The sequence below is a fragment of the Phocoena sinus genome, chromosome 2, assembly GCF_008692025.1.
Source record: "Phocoena sinus isolate mPhoSin1 chromosome 2, mPhoSin1.pri, whole genome shotgun sequence".
Lineage (NCBI taxonomy): Eukaryota > Metazoa > Chordata > Mammalia > Artiodactyla > Phocoenidae > Phocoena > Phocoena sinus.
Genome location: NC_045764.1, coordinates 70199434 through 70213075, shown reverse-complemented (window position 1 = coordinate 70213075; position 13642 = coordinate 70199434). Strand labels below are relative to the sequence as shown.

Here is a 13642-nt window from a genome sequence, read left to right as displayed (position 1 = left end):
TACTGTTCTATATTCTGCTAGGCATATGACTGATTAAGGGCATTTTTATTGCATCTCTAACCTTCAGTTTAGCAGGCTTTAACTCTTCAAACTGAAAGAAACTCTCTCTCTTAACACACGTAGTTAAAGGAACTATTACCCTAAATCTCCTTGATTATTAGCTTTGTGAATCCTCCCCTTAGCTGGTATTTTATTTCAGATGATCCCTCAAGATTCATGAAAGAAATAATATTGTGTACTTTAGATCATCCAGTTTTTCAAAGCCAGGGACTAAATGCTTCAGAATACCTGCCCACATTGTCATACCCTATTACAGTCCAGGAGGTATAAAATGTCCTTCTCTGTAGCACTATCCATAATGGAGGTCAGGAAGGCCCCTGCTTTCCAGGGAGGTTATTGGCATAAGTTCAATAAGAATTGGTTCTCCGTCCCACCAAAGTATGATTGGAAAATCCAAATGAGTAACCAAGTCCAGCCAGAAGGGTCATATTTAGAGATGAATTTCTTTTTATGAGTTTTAAACCTTCCCATGGATAGGAAACAAGGACTGCATTTTATATATGGAAATGATGCTGTAAAACCCTTCAGGAAATGGCTTATGGAGTCACAACCTTACAGGTAGTAAAGGCTGACACTTCTAGACAGGCCAGAAACATTCACAAACTTCAGGGAGCTGGAGAAGAGATGTGGAAACTGATGACCAAACCTGGTGAGGTGAATTAGATTGTGCTTGATTTCTGTCCTCAGAGCAAACACACTGGTAAGTTCAGTAGAAAGCACTTCTGGTGGAAGAAATGGAAACTCAACCCTACAGCTTTGTAACATTTACAGGCAAAAGTTAACTTTCTGCTTCTAACCTTATAGGTCTAATTTTGTTCACCATTCAGCAAAGAGGCTTTGTGCATTTATAGATGCCACTCGTTGCACCCCTGAATTAAAACATGACACACAGAATAACACTTACATGATTCAGGCTCATAAACTGCATGAGATAGTTACCACCAGACTGAAATACCACACAATATTTGTTTAGAAATTCCTCCCAACCCTCCTACACTGTTGGTGGGAATGTAAGTTGGTGCACCCACTATGGAAAACAGTATGGAGGTTCCTCAAAAACCTAAAAATACAGTTGCCGTATGATCCAGCAATCCTACTCCTGGCATATATTTGGATAAAACTATAATTCAAAAAGATACATGCAGGGCTTCCCTGGTGGCGCAGTGGTTAAGAATCCGCCTGCCTTTGCAGGGGACAGGGGTTCAAGCCCTGGTCTGGGAAGATCCCACATGCCGCGGAGCAACTAAGCCCGTGAGCCACAACTACTGAGCCTGCGCTCTAGAGCCCACGAGCCACAACTACTGAGTCCACGCACCACATCTACTGAAGCCCACGCACTCTAGAGCCTGTGCTCTGCAACAAGAGAAGCCACCGCAATGAGAAGCCCGCGCACCACAACGAAGAGTAGCCCCCGCTCGCTGCAACTAGAGAAAGCCTGCACACAGCAACAAAGACCGAACACAGCCAAAAATAATAAATAAGTAAAAATAAATAAATTTATTTTAAAAAAAGATACATGCACCCCTATATTCATAGCAGCTCTATTCATAATAGCCAAGACGTGGAAGCAACCTAAGTGTCCATCAACAGATGAATGGATAAGGAAGATGTGGGGACTTCCCTGGTGGCGCAGTCATTAAAAATCCGCCTGCCGACACAGGTTCAATCTCTGGTCCGTGAAGATCCCACATGCTGCAGAGCAACTAAGCTCATGCACCACAACTACTGAGCCTGCCACAACTACTGAGCCCCCGTGCCACAACTACTGAAGTCCGTGCACCTAGAGCCCATGCTCCGCAACAAGAGAAGCCATCGCAATAAGTCCGCACACCACAATAAAGAGTAGCCCCCGCTCGCCACAACTAGAGAAAGCCTGCATGCAGCAGCGAAGACCCAACACAGCCAAAAAAATAAATTAAATAAATTTTTTTAAAAAAGGAAAGATGTGGTATAAATATACAATGGAACACTACTCAGCCATGAAAAAGAACCAAATAACGCTATTTGCAGCAATATGGATGGACCTACAGATTATCATACTAAGTGAAGTAAGTCAGAAAGACAAATACCATGATATCACTTATATATGGAATCTAAAATATGACACAAATGAACTTATCTATGAAACAGAAACAGACTCACAGATATAGAGAACACATTTGTGGTTACCAAAGGGGAGGGGGCTGAGGGAGGGATGGAGTGGGAGTTTGGGGTTAGCAGATGCAAACTATAATATTATATATAGAATGGGGGGAGATTGGTTCAAGATGGCGGAGAAGAAGGATGTGCTCTCACTCCCTCTCGCGAGAGCACCGGAGTCACAACTAACTGCTGAACAATCATTGACAGGAAGACGCTGGAACTCAGCAAAAAAGATACCCCACATCCAAAGACAAAGGAGAAGCCACAATGAGATGGTAGGAGGGGTGTAATCACAATAAAATCAAATTCCATAACTGCTGGGTGGGTGACTCACAGGCTGGAGAACACTTATACCACAGAAGCCCACCCACTGGAGTGAAGGTTCTGAGCCCCACGTCAGGCTTCCCAACCTGGGGGTCCGGCAATGGGAGGAGGAATTCCTAGAGAATCAGACTTTGAAGGCTAGCGGGATTTCATTGCAGGACTTCGAGTGGACTGGGGGAAACAGAGACTCCACTCTTGGAGGGCACACACAAAGTAGTGTACTCATCGGGACCCAGGGGAAGGAGCAGTGACCCCATAGGAGACTGAACCAGACCTACCTGCTAGTGTTGGAGGGTCTCCTGCAGAGGCGGGGGGTGGCTGTGTCTCACAGTGAGGACAAGGACACTGGCAGCAGAAGTTCTGGGAAGTACTCCTTGGCGTGAGCCCTCCCAGAGTCTGCCATTAGCCCCACCAAAGAGCCTGGGTAGGCTCCAGGGTTGGGTCGCCTTAGGCCAAACAACCAACAGGGAGGGAACCCAGCCCCACCCATTAGCAGACAAGTGGATTAAAGTTTTACTGAGCTCTGTCCAAAAGAGCAACAGCCGGCTCTACACACCACCAGTCCCTCCCATCAGGAAACTTGCTCAAGGCTCTTAGATGGCCTCATCCACCAGAGGACAGACAGCAGAAGCAAGAACTACAGGGGCTTCCCTGGTGGCGCAGTGGGTGAGAGTCCGCCTGCCGATGCAGGGAACACGGGTTCGTGCCCCCGTCCGGGAAGATCCCACATGCCGCAGAGCGGCTGGGCCCGTGAGCCATGGCTGCTGAGCCTGCGCGTCCAGAGCCTGTGCTCCTCAACGGGAGAGGCCACAACAGTGAGAGGCCCGGGTACAGCAAAAAAAAAAAAAAAAAAAAAAGAACTACAATCCTGCAGCCTGTGGAGAAAAACCCACATTTACAGAAAGATAGACAAGACGAAAAGGCAGAGGGCTATGTACCAGATGAAGGAACAAGATAAAACCCCAGAAAAACAACTAAATGAATGGAGACAGGCAACCTTCCAGAAAAAGAATTCAGAATAATGATAGTGAAGATGATCCAGGACCTCAGAAAAAGAATGCAGGCAAAGATCGAGAAGATGCAAGAAATGTGTAACAAAGACCTAGAAGAATTAAAGAACAAACAAACAGATGAGCAATACAATGACTGAAATGAAAGCTTCACTAGAAGGAATCAATAGCAGAAAAACTGAGGCAGAAGAACAGATAAGTGACCTGGAAGACAGAATGGTGGCATTCACTGCTGTGGAACAGAATAAAGAAAAAGAATGAAAGGAAATGAAAACAGCCTAAGAGACCTCTGGGACAACATTAAACACAACAACATTCACATTATAGGGGTCCCAGAAGGAGAAGAGAGAGAAAAAGGACGGGAGAAAATATTTGAAGAGATTATAGTCAAAAACTTCCCTAACGTGGAAAAGGAAATAGCCATCCAAGTCCAGGAAGTGCAGAGAGTCCCATACAGGATAAACCCAAGGAGAAACACGCTGAGACACATAGTAATCAAACTGGCAAAAATTAAAGACAAAGAAAAATTATTGAAAGGGAAAAATGACAACATACAAGGGAACTCCCATAAGGTGAACAGCTGATTTCTCAGCAGAAACTCTACAAGACAGAAGGGAGTGGCATGACATACTTAAAGTGATAAAAGGGAAGAAACTACAACCAAGATTACTCTACCTGGCAAGGATCTCATTCAGATTCGATGGAGAAATCAAAAGCTTCACAGATAAGCAAAAGCTAAGAGAATTCAGCACCACCAAACCAGCTCTACCACAAATGCTAAAGGAACTTCTCTAAGTGGGAAACACAAGAGAAGAAAAGGAACTACAAAAACAAACCCAAAACAATTAAGAAAATGTCATAGGAACATACATATCGATAATTACCTTAAACGTGAATGGATTAAATGCTCCAACCAAAAGACACAGGCTTGCTGAATGAATACAAAAACAAGACCCATCTATATGCTGTCTACAAGAGACCCACTTCAGAACTAGGGACACATGCAGACTGAAAGTGAGGGGATGGAAAAAGATATTCCATGCAAAGGGAAATCAAAAGAAAGCTGGAGTAGCAATACTCATATCAGATAAAATAGACGTTAAAATAAAGAATGTTACAAGAGACAAGGAAAGACACTACATAATGATCAAGGGTTCCATCCAAGAACAAGATATAACAATTATAAATATATATGCACCCAACATAGGAGCACCTCAATACATAAGGCAACTGCTAACAGCTATAAAAGAGGAAATCGACAGTAACACAATAACAGTGGGGGACTTTAACACCTCACTTACACCAGTGGACAGATCTTTCAAACAGACAATTAATAAGGAAACACAAGCTTTAAATGACACAATAGACCAGATAGATTTCATTAATATTTATAGGACATTCCATCCAAAAACAGCAGATTACACTTTCTTCTCAAGTGCGCACAGAACATTCTCCAGGATAGATAATATCTTGTGTCACAAATCAAGCCTCAGTAAATTTAAGAAAATTGAAATCATATCAAGCATCTTTTCTGACCACAGCGCTGTGAGATTAGAAATGAATTACAGGGAAAACAACGTAAAAAACACAAACACATGGAGGCTAAACAATATGTTACTAAATAACCAAGAGATCACTGAAGAAATCAAAGAGGAAATCAAAAACTACCTAGAGACAAATGACAACGAAAACACGACAATCCAAAACCTATGGGATGCAGCAAAAGCAGTTCTAAGCGGGAAGTTTATAGCTGTACAAACCTACCTCAAGAAACAAGAAAAATCTCAAATAAACAATCTAACCTTACACCTAAAGGAACTAGAAAAAGACGAACAAACAAAACCCAAAGTTAGCAGAAGGAAAGAAATCATAAAGATCAGAGCAGAAATAAATGAAATAGAAACAAAGAAAACAATAGCAAAGCTCAATAAAACTAAAAGCTGGTTCTTTGAGAAGATAAACAAAATTGATAAACCATTAGCCAGACTCATCAAGGAAAAGAGAGAGAGGACTCAAATCAATAAAATTAGAAATGGAAAAGGAGAAGTTACAACAAACACTGCAGAAATACAAAGCATCCTAAGAGACTACTACAAGCAACTCTATGCCAATAAAATGGACAACCTGAAAGAAATGGACAAGTTCTTAGAAAGGTATAACCTTCCAAGACTGAATCAGGAAAAGATAGAAAATATGAACAAACCAATCACAAGTAATGAAATTGAAACTGTGATTAAAAATCTTCCAACAGGGTTTCCCTGGTGGCACAGTGGTTGGGAGTCCACCTGCCGATGCAGGGGACATGGGTTCGTCCCCCGGTCCGGGAAGATCCCACATGCCAGTGGATCGGCTGGGCCCGTGAGCCATGGCCGCTGAGCCTGCGCGTCCGGAGCCTGTGCTCCGCAACGGGAGAGGCCACAGTGGTGAGAGGCCCGCATACCACAAAAAAAAATAATAATAAATTCCAACAGACAAAAGTTCAGGACCAGATGGCTTCACAGGTGAATTCTATCAAACATTTAGAGAAAAGCTAACACCCATCCTTCTCAAACTCTTCCAAAAAATTGCAGCAGAAGGAACACTCCCAAACTCATTCTATGAGGCCACCATCACGCTAATACCAAAACCAGACAAAGACACCACAAAAAAAGAAAATTACAGACCAATATCACTGATGAATATAGATGCAAAAATCCTCAACAAAATACTAGCAAACAGAATCCAACAACACATTAAAATGATCATACACCATAATCAAGTGGGATTTATCCCATGACCATTCTCACCACTATTATTCAACATAGTTTTGGAAGTCCTAGCCACCGCAATCAGAGAAGAAAAAGAAATAAAAGGAATACAAATTGGAAAAGAAGAAGTAAAGCTGTCACTGTTTGCAGATGACATGATACTATACATAGAGAATCCTAAAGATGCCACCAGAAAACTACTACAGCTAATCATTGAATTTGGTAAGGTTGCAGGATACAAAATTAATGCACAGAAATCTCTCTCATTCCTATACACTAATGATGAAATATCTGAAAGAGAAATTAAGGAAACACTCCCATTTACCACTGCAACAAAAGGAATAAAATACCTAGGAATAAACTTACCTAGGGAGACAAAAGACCTGTATGCAGAAAACTATAAGACACTGATGAAAGAAATTAAAGATGATACAAACAGAGAGATATACCATGTTCTTGGAGTGGAAGAATCAATATTGTGAAAATGACTATACTACCCAAAGCAATCTACAGATTCAATGCAATCCTTATCTAATTACCAATGGCATTTTTTACAGAACTAGAACAAAAAAATCTTAAAATTTGTATGGAGACACAAAAGACCCTGAATAGCCAAAGCAGTCTTGAGGGAAAAAAATGGAGCTGGAGGAATCAGACTCCCTGACTTCAGACTATACTACAAAGCTACAGTCATCAAGACAATATGGTACTGGCACAAAAACAGAAATATAGATCAATGGAACAGGATAGAAAGCCCAGAGATAAACCCACACACCTATGGTCAACTAATCTATCACAAAGGAGGCAAGGATATACAATGGAGAAAAGACAGTCTCTTCAATAAGTGGTTCTGGGAAAACTGGACAGCTACATGTAAAAGAATGAAATTAGAACACTCCCTAACACCATACACAAAAATAAACTCAAAATGGATTAGAGACCTAAATGTAAGACTGGACACTATAAAACTCTTAGAGGAAAACATAGGAAGAACACTCTTTGACATAAATCACAGCAAGATCTTTTATGATCCACCTCCTAGAGTAATGGAAATAAAAACAAAAATAAACAAATGGGACCTAATGAAACTTCAAAGCTTTTGCACAGCAAAGGAAACTACAAACAACACGAAAAGACACCCCTCAGAATGGGAGAAAAAATTTGCAAATGAATCAACAGACAGAAGATTAATCTCCAAAATACATAAAGAGCTTATGCAGCTCAGTATTAAAAAAAAACAAACAACCCAATCCAAAAATGGGCAGAAGACCTAAATAGACATTTCTCCAAAGAAGACATACAGATGGCCAAGAAGCACATGAAAAGCTGCTCAACATCACTAATTATTAGAGAAATGCAAATCAAAACTACAATGAGGTATCACCTCTCACCAGTTAGAATGGGCATCATCAGAAAATCTACAAACAACAAATGCTGGAGAGGGTGTGGAGAAAAGGGAGCCCTCTTGCACTGTTGGTGGGAATGTAAATTGATACAGCCACTATGGAGAACAGTATGGAGGTTCCTTAAAAAACTAAAAATAGAATTACCATATGACTCAGCAATCCCAATACTGGGCGTATACCCAGAGAAAACCATAATTCAAAAAGACACATGCAGGGCTTCCCTGCTGGCGCAGTGGTTGAGAGTCCACCTGCCGTTGCAGGGAACACAGGTTCGTGCCCCGGTCCGGGAAGATCCCACATGCTGCGGAGTGGCTGGGCCCATGAGCCATGGCCGCTGAGCCTGCACCTCCGGAGCCTGTGCTCCACAACATGAGAGGCCACAACAGTGAGAGGCCCGCGTACCACAAAAAAAAAAAAAAAAAAGACACATGCACCCCAATGTTCATTGCAGCACTATTTAAAATAGCCAGGACATGGAAGCAACCTAAATGCCCATTGACAGACGAATGGATAAAGATGTGGTACATATATACAATGGAATATTACTCAGCCATAAAAAGGAACAAAATTGGATCATTTGTAGAGACGTGGATGGATCTAGAGACTGTCATACAGAGTGAAGTAAGTCAGAAAGAGAGAAACAAATATCATATATTAACGCATGTATGTGGAACCTAGAAAAATGGTACAGATGAACTGGTTTGCAGGGCAGAAATTGAGACACAGATGTAGAGAACAAACGTATGGACACCAAGCGGGGGAAGTGGTGGGGGGTGGTGGTGTGATGAATTGAGAGATTGGGATTGACATGTATATACTAATATGTATAAAATGGATAACTAATAAGAACCTGCTGTATAAAAAAAAATAATATAAAATTTAAAAAAAGATGTAGTGTGTATGTGTGTGTATAAAAAATATTATATATACAATGAATAAACAAGATCCTACTGTATAGCACAGGAAACTATGTTCAGTATCCTGTGATTAAACCATAATGGAAAAGAATATGAAAAAGAATATATACATATTTGTATAACTGAATCACTTTGCCATACAGCAGAAACTAACACAACATTATAAATCAACTGTACATTGAGGGGACTTCCCTCGTGGTGCAGTGGTTAAGAATCCACCTTCCAACACAGGGGACACAGGTTCGATCCCTGGTCAGGGAACTGAGATCTCACATGCCGCAGAGCAACTAAGCCTGCGTGCCCAACTACTGAGCCCACGTGCCCTGGAGCCCATGCACCACAACTAGAGAGAAGTGTGCGCACTACAACAAAAGATCCCACGTGCTGCAACTAAGACCCAATGCAGACAAAAAAAAAAAAAAAAAACCAAAAAACTACACTCCAATAAAAATTTTTAAAAAAATCAATTATAGGGCTTCCCTGGTGGCGCAGTGGTTGAGAGTCCGCCTGCCGATGCAGGGGATACGGGTTCGTGCCCCGGTCAGGGAGGATCCCACAGGCCGCGGAGCGGCTGAGCCTGTGAGCCATGGCCGCTGAGCGTGAGCGTCTGGAGCCTGTGCTCCGCAGCGTGAGAGGCCACAGCAGTGAGAGGCCCACATACCACAAAAAAAAAAAAAATCAATTATATGTTGAGGAAAAAAGATTTTTTTAAACAAATTCTTTCCCAATATAGGAAGCTGGTTTAAAGGAATAATATTAATGTGGATATAAATACTTCTGTCAATGATGATTATATATTTTCTTGTATGGCTACTTGCCTCCATTTTTTAAAAAAAGTAAAAAGTGATCAACTAGGCAAGAAATTTAATGAAAATAGAGCCCCTTTTTTTGATGAAGACAGATCTTTAAAAACTATCTGAGCCCAAAGGAGGAGTTGTTCAAAAGAAAAATTGTCCCAAATCTGGTCGAGGACAGAATCTTTTTATTTTTGAATGATTTAATTCATAACCTTCTGGAAAGAAATTATGATTCCTGATTAAAATACTCAGAAATTTTTCTGATACATTTCAGAGGATTAAGACTTATTCTGAAAAACTTAGTCACCCACCCACCCAACTGACATCAGTCAAGAGTCTTAGTGACTTTTTAATTGGACATTGTTTTTGTTTTTGTTTTAAATCTAGTCTCACAATGATTAATCACCCACCAAAAGTGAATTTCTAAACTGGGACTACCAGAAGCTCTTCCCCTTACAACAAGATTGTAAAAAAACTTTAACTGCAGTCCTAACTAAATTGTCTGAAGTGTTCTTGTTAACAGTGGGGTCAATTGTATGCCACTTAGTTCCTCTGAAAGAATGCTTACTTGCTTGTAAAGGTGAGAACAGCAAAATTCAGACAAAGTAACACACGAGGCTTATTGACCAAGTTGTTAGACATTCCTCAAACACATTATTGAGCAAGTCTCTTCAAGACAAAGCTATTCAAAGAGTGATGTGTAGGGGAATGATTAAACTTCAAGTACCTCATATAATTAAAATGAAAGGCTGGACTTTGACTTTATTCTACTCTTGGACTTTGATTTAGTCAGGGACTGAAGAAGATATTTGGTTATCCTATAACCAGGAACAAGGGGTCAAAGATACAGAATTAAGGATTGTAAATAAGGGTCAATGACATAGAACGTTTCTAATGTTATAACTAAGATAAAAGTGATGGGGACTTCCCTGGTGGTGCAGTGGGTGGGAGTCCGCCTGCCGATGCAGGGGACATGGGTTTGTGCCCCAGTCCGGGAGGATCCCACGTGCCGCAGAGCAGCTGGGCCCTGGAGCCATGGCCGCTGAGCCTGCGCGTCCGGACACTGAGCCTGCGCGTCCGGAGACTGTGCTCCGCAACGGGAGAGGCCACAACGGTGAGAGGCCCGCATACCGCAAAAAAAAAAAAAATAAAAAAGTGATGGCTACAGAATGTCCTTTCTTGGAGAAAGTACATACTTTGTACCATTGTTTCACACCAGTTTCTGCCCAAACTTCCAATACCTTGCAAATGTTTCTGAAATGCTTCCAGCAAAATCTATGTCTGTTGAAAATGCATCTGATCACTGAGATGATTTTATTTCAGTATAACGATGTCTTCCCTTTGGATACCCATCTTTTTTCTCAACCACCCTACCACAGATGGAGGCATCAAGTCAAGTGCTTAAGCACCAATAATTTTGGACTAAATTGCCACACCTTTTCAGAAAATCTCCTCACTAATTCTACTATATGTTTCCCTCCTCTGGGTTTAATATAAAAATTGGCCCCTAAAGGGCTTCCCTGGTGGCACAGTGGTTGAGAATCTGCCTGCCAATGCAGGGGACGCGGGTTTGAGCCCTGGTCTGGGAGGATCCCACATGCCGCGGAGCAACTGGTCCCGTGAGACACAACTACTGGGCCTGCGTGTCTGGAGCCTGTGCTCCGCAACAAGAGAGGCTGCGACAGTGAGAGGCCCGCGCACCGCTATGAAGAGTGGCCCGCGCTTGCCACAACTGGAGAGAGCCCTCGCGCAGAAATGAAGACCCAACACAGCCATAAATTAATTAATTAATTAATTTTTTAAAAATTGGCCCCTAGAAGAGACATTGGTTCCAAATGTACTATAATTTAATCCCTCCCCTGTTCTTGGATATTTAGATTCTTTTTAACCTCCTTAAACAATGTTCCAGTGAACATCCTTGTACATGTATCTCTGCTGGGTTATCCTGTGTGTTATCATTTTCTTATATCACCACTTTTGGATTTCATTTCATTTTCTATGAAGTTTACTGAGAAGAGAATGTGCTGCTTTGGGGAACTTGGCAGAATTATTGTTCAAACTGAATGATTAAATTGGCTTCTGCGTGGCTCTATTTACAATAGCCAGGACATGGAAACAACCTAAGCGCCCATCATCGGATGAGTGGATAAAGAAGATGTGGCACATATACACAATGGAATATTACTCAGCCTTAAAAAGAAATGAAATTGAGCTATTTGTAATGAGATGGATAGACCTAGAGTCTGTCATACAGAGTGAAGTAAGTCAGAAAGAAAAAGACAAATACCGTATGCTAACACATATATATGGAATTTAAGGGAAAAAAATGTCATGAAGAACCTAGGGGTAAGATAGGAATAAAGACGCAGACCTACTGGAGAACGGACTTGAGGGTATGGGGAGGGGGAGGGGTGAGTTTTGATAGGGCGAGAGAGAGTCATGGACATATACACACTAACAAACGTAGTAAGGTAGATAGCTGGGGGGAAGCAGCCGCAAGGCACAGGGATATTAGCTCGGTGCTTTGTGACAGCCTGGAAGGGTGGGATGGGGAGAGTGGGAGGGAGGGAGACGCAAGAGGGAAGACATATGGGAACATATGTATACGTATAGCTGATTCACTTTGTTATAAAGCAGAAACTAACACACCATTGTAAAGCAATTATACCCCAATAAAGATGTTTAAAAAAAAAAAAAAAAAAAAGTAATAAAAAAAAAAAAACCAAAAAAAAAAAAAAAAAAAATTGGCTTCTGCGTGTAAGTGATGTTTGTGAGAATGAAGGAAAGAACAAACAGGAAGCCAAGGGCTTGTCCACCCACTTAGCATCAACTGACAGTGAATGACCCACCCCAAGGAACAGAACAGCCTGACCTGGAAATATAGAGCAGTCTCCAGCACCTCGAAGTCTTTGCTGGCTGTCAGCTTTAGCAAACATCACATCTTCGATGTGGGGAGGCAGGAGGTTGAGGAGCGGGAAGATGCTTACCCTTAGGTCCCTGGAGCTTAGGGTAGGATCCTACCTGGCACTTTAACCCTGGGATCAGATTAAAGTGCCCTGAACTGAGAAGTCAAGGCCCTGGACAGCTCAATGCGTGTTTCCCTACCTTGTCTTAGGAAAAGGGTTCCTCCCTTCATATTGGGTTTTACCTATTATTTATTTAGCAGAAAAGCTAACTGGTTAACCCCAGGTGAAAAACCTCCTGAGTTTAAAGGGCCTGGATTTTGTCATTACACAATTGACCCCTCGTGGTAATAATTTCTTAGATACGTTTCCTTTTTACTCCTCTTTGAAGCTTATATGGTTTGATAAGAAAAGGAGGTTCAAGGTCCAAGGCCCTATGGCTGGTCATAGCAAAGGTGAACTAGACTAGAATTTAGTTCTTCTGATACTATGGCATTCACTAATTCAGCAGTCACTAAGCATAAATAATGTATGTATTAGTTACAGCACAGACTAAGTTTCTGTAACAAAGAGATCTCAAACACAGTGCCTCAAATCATACCAAAGTTTACCTCTCTCACACATAACACTCCGGAGGTGGACAGCTCCAGGGCAGGTAGGCTGCTGTGCTCCATGAGGTCATCCAGGGAACCAGGCCCTTCTAACTTGTTGTCTGGGTCCGCAGAATTTTCCTGTAAAGGGCCACATAGTAAGTATTTTAGGCTCTGCAGACAATACAATCATTGCTACAACTGCCCATTTCTTCTAATGTAATGCAAAAGCAGCCATAAACATTACATAAGCAAATGAGCACCACCATGTTCCAATAAAACTGTATTTACAAAAACAGGCTGCAGGTTAGATTTGGCCCATACGTTGTAATTTAATGACTCTTGCCTTTAGATGTTCTTCCCACCATCATACTCATGTTCCAGACAGAGGAAAGAAGGGATGGGTTGAAATTTCTCTTATAAAAATAGGATCCATAGATAAAAATAGTGTGGCATAGTCACACAATGGAATATTCTGAAAACAAGAATGAATGAGCCACAACTACACACAACATGGGTGAATACCACAATATACGGCTGAGCAAAGAAACCAGACACAAAAGATTACATATCGATTGATTCCATTTACAGAAAATATAAAAACAGGCAAACTAACCTATGGTATTAAAAGTCAGGATAGTGGTTGTCTTTGTCGGGGGTAGTAACCAGAAGTGGACACGAGAAGACTTCTGTGTTCTCGCAATGTTCTATTTCTTGATCTAGAGGGTGTATGTTCCCACACATGG

The 13642-nt window shown here is 41.5% G+C and overlaps 1 protein-coding gene across 1 annotated transcript in view; it reads right to left on the bottom strand.

Annotated features, from left to right (window-relative positions):
- Positions 1 to 13037, bottom strand: part of MTFMT (mitochondrial methionyl-tRNA formyltransferase) — a 37174-nt gene extending 24137 nt beyond the window's left edge. The window contains exon 1 of the mRNA XM_032624787.1: positions 12908 to 13037. Within this exon, the coding sequence (XP_032480678.1) occupies positions 12908 to 12930 (23 nt within the window). The 5' untranslated portion in view covers positions 12931 to 13037. The remainder of the gene's footprint in view (positions 1 to 12907) is intronic.
- Positions 13038 to 13642: the final 605 nt, after the last annotated feature.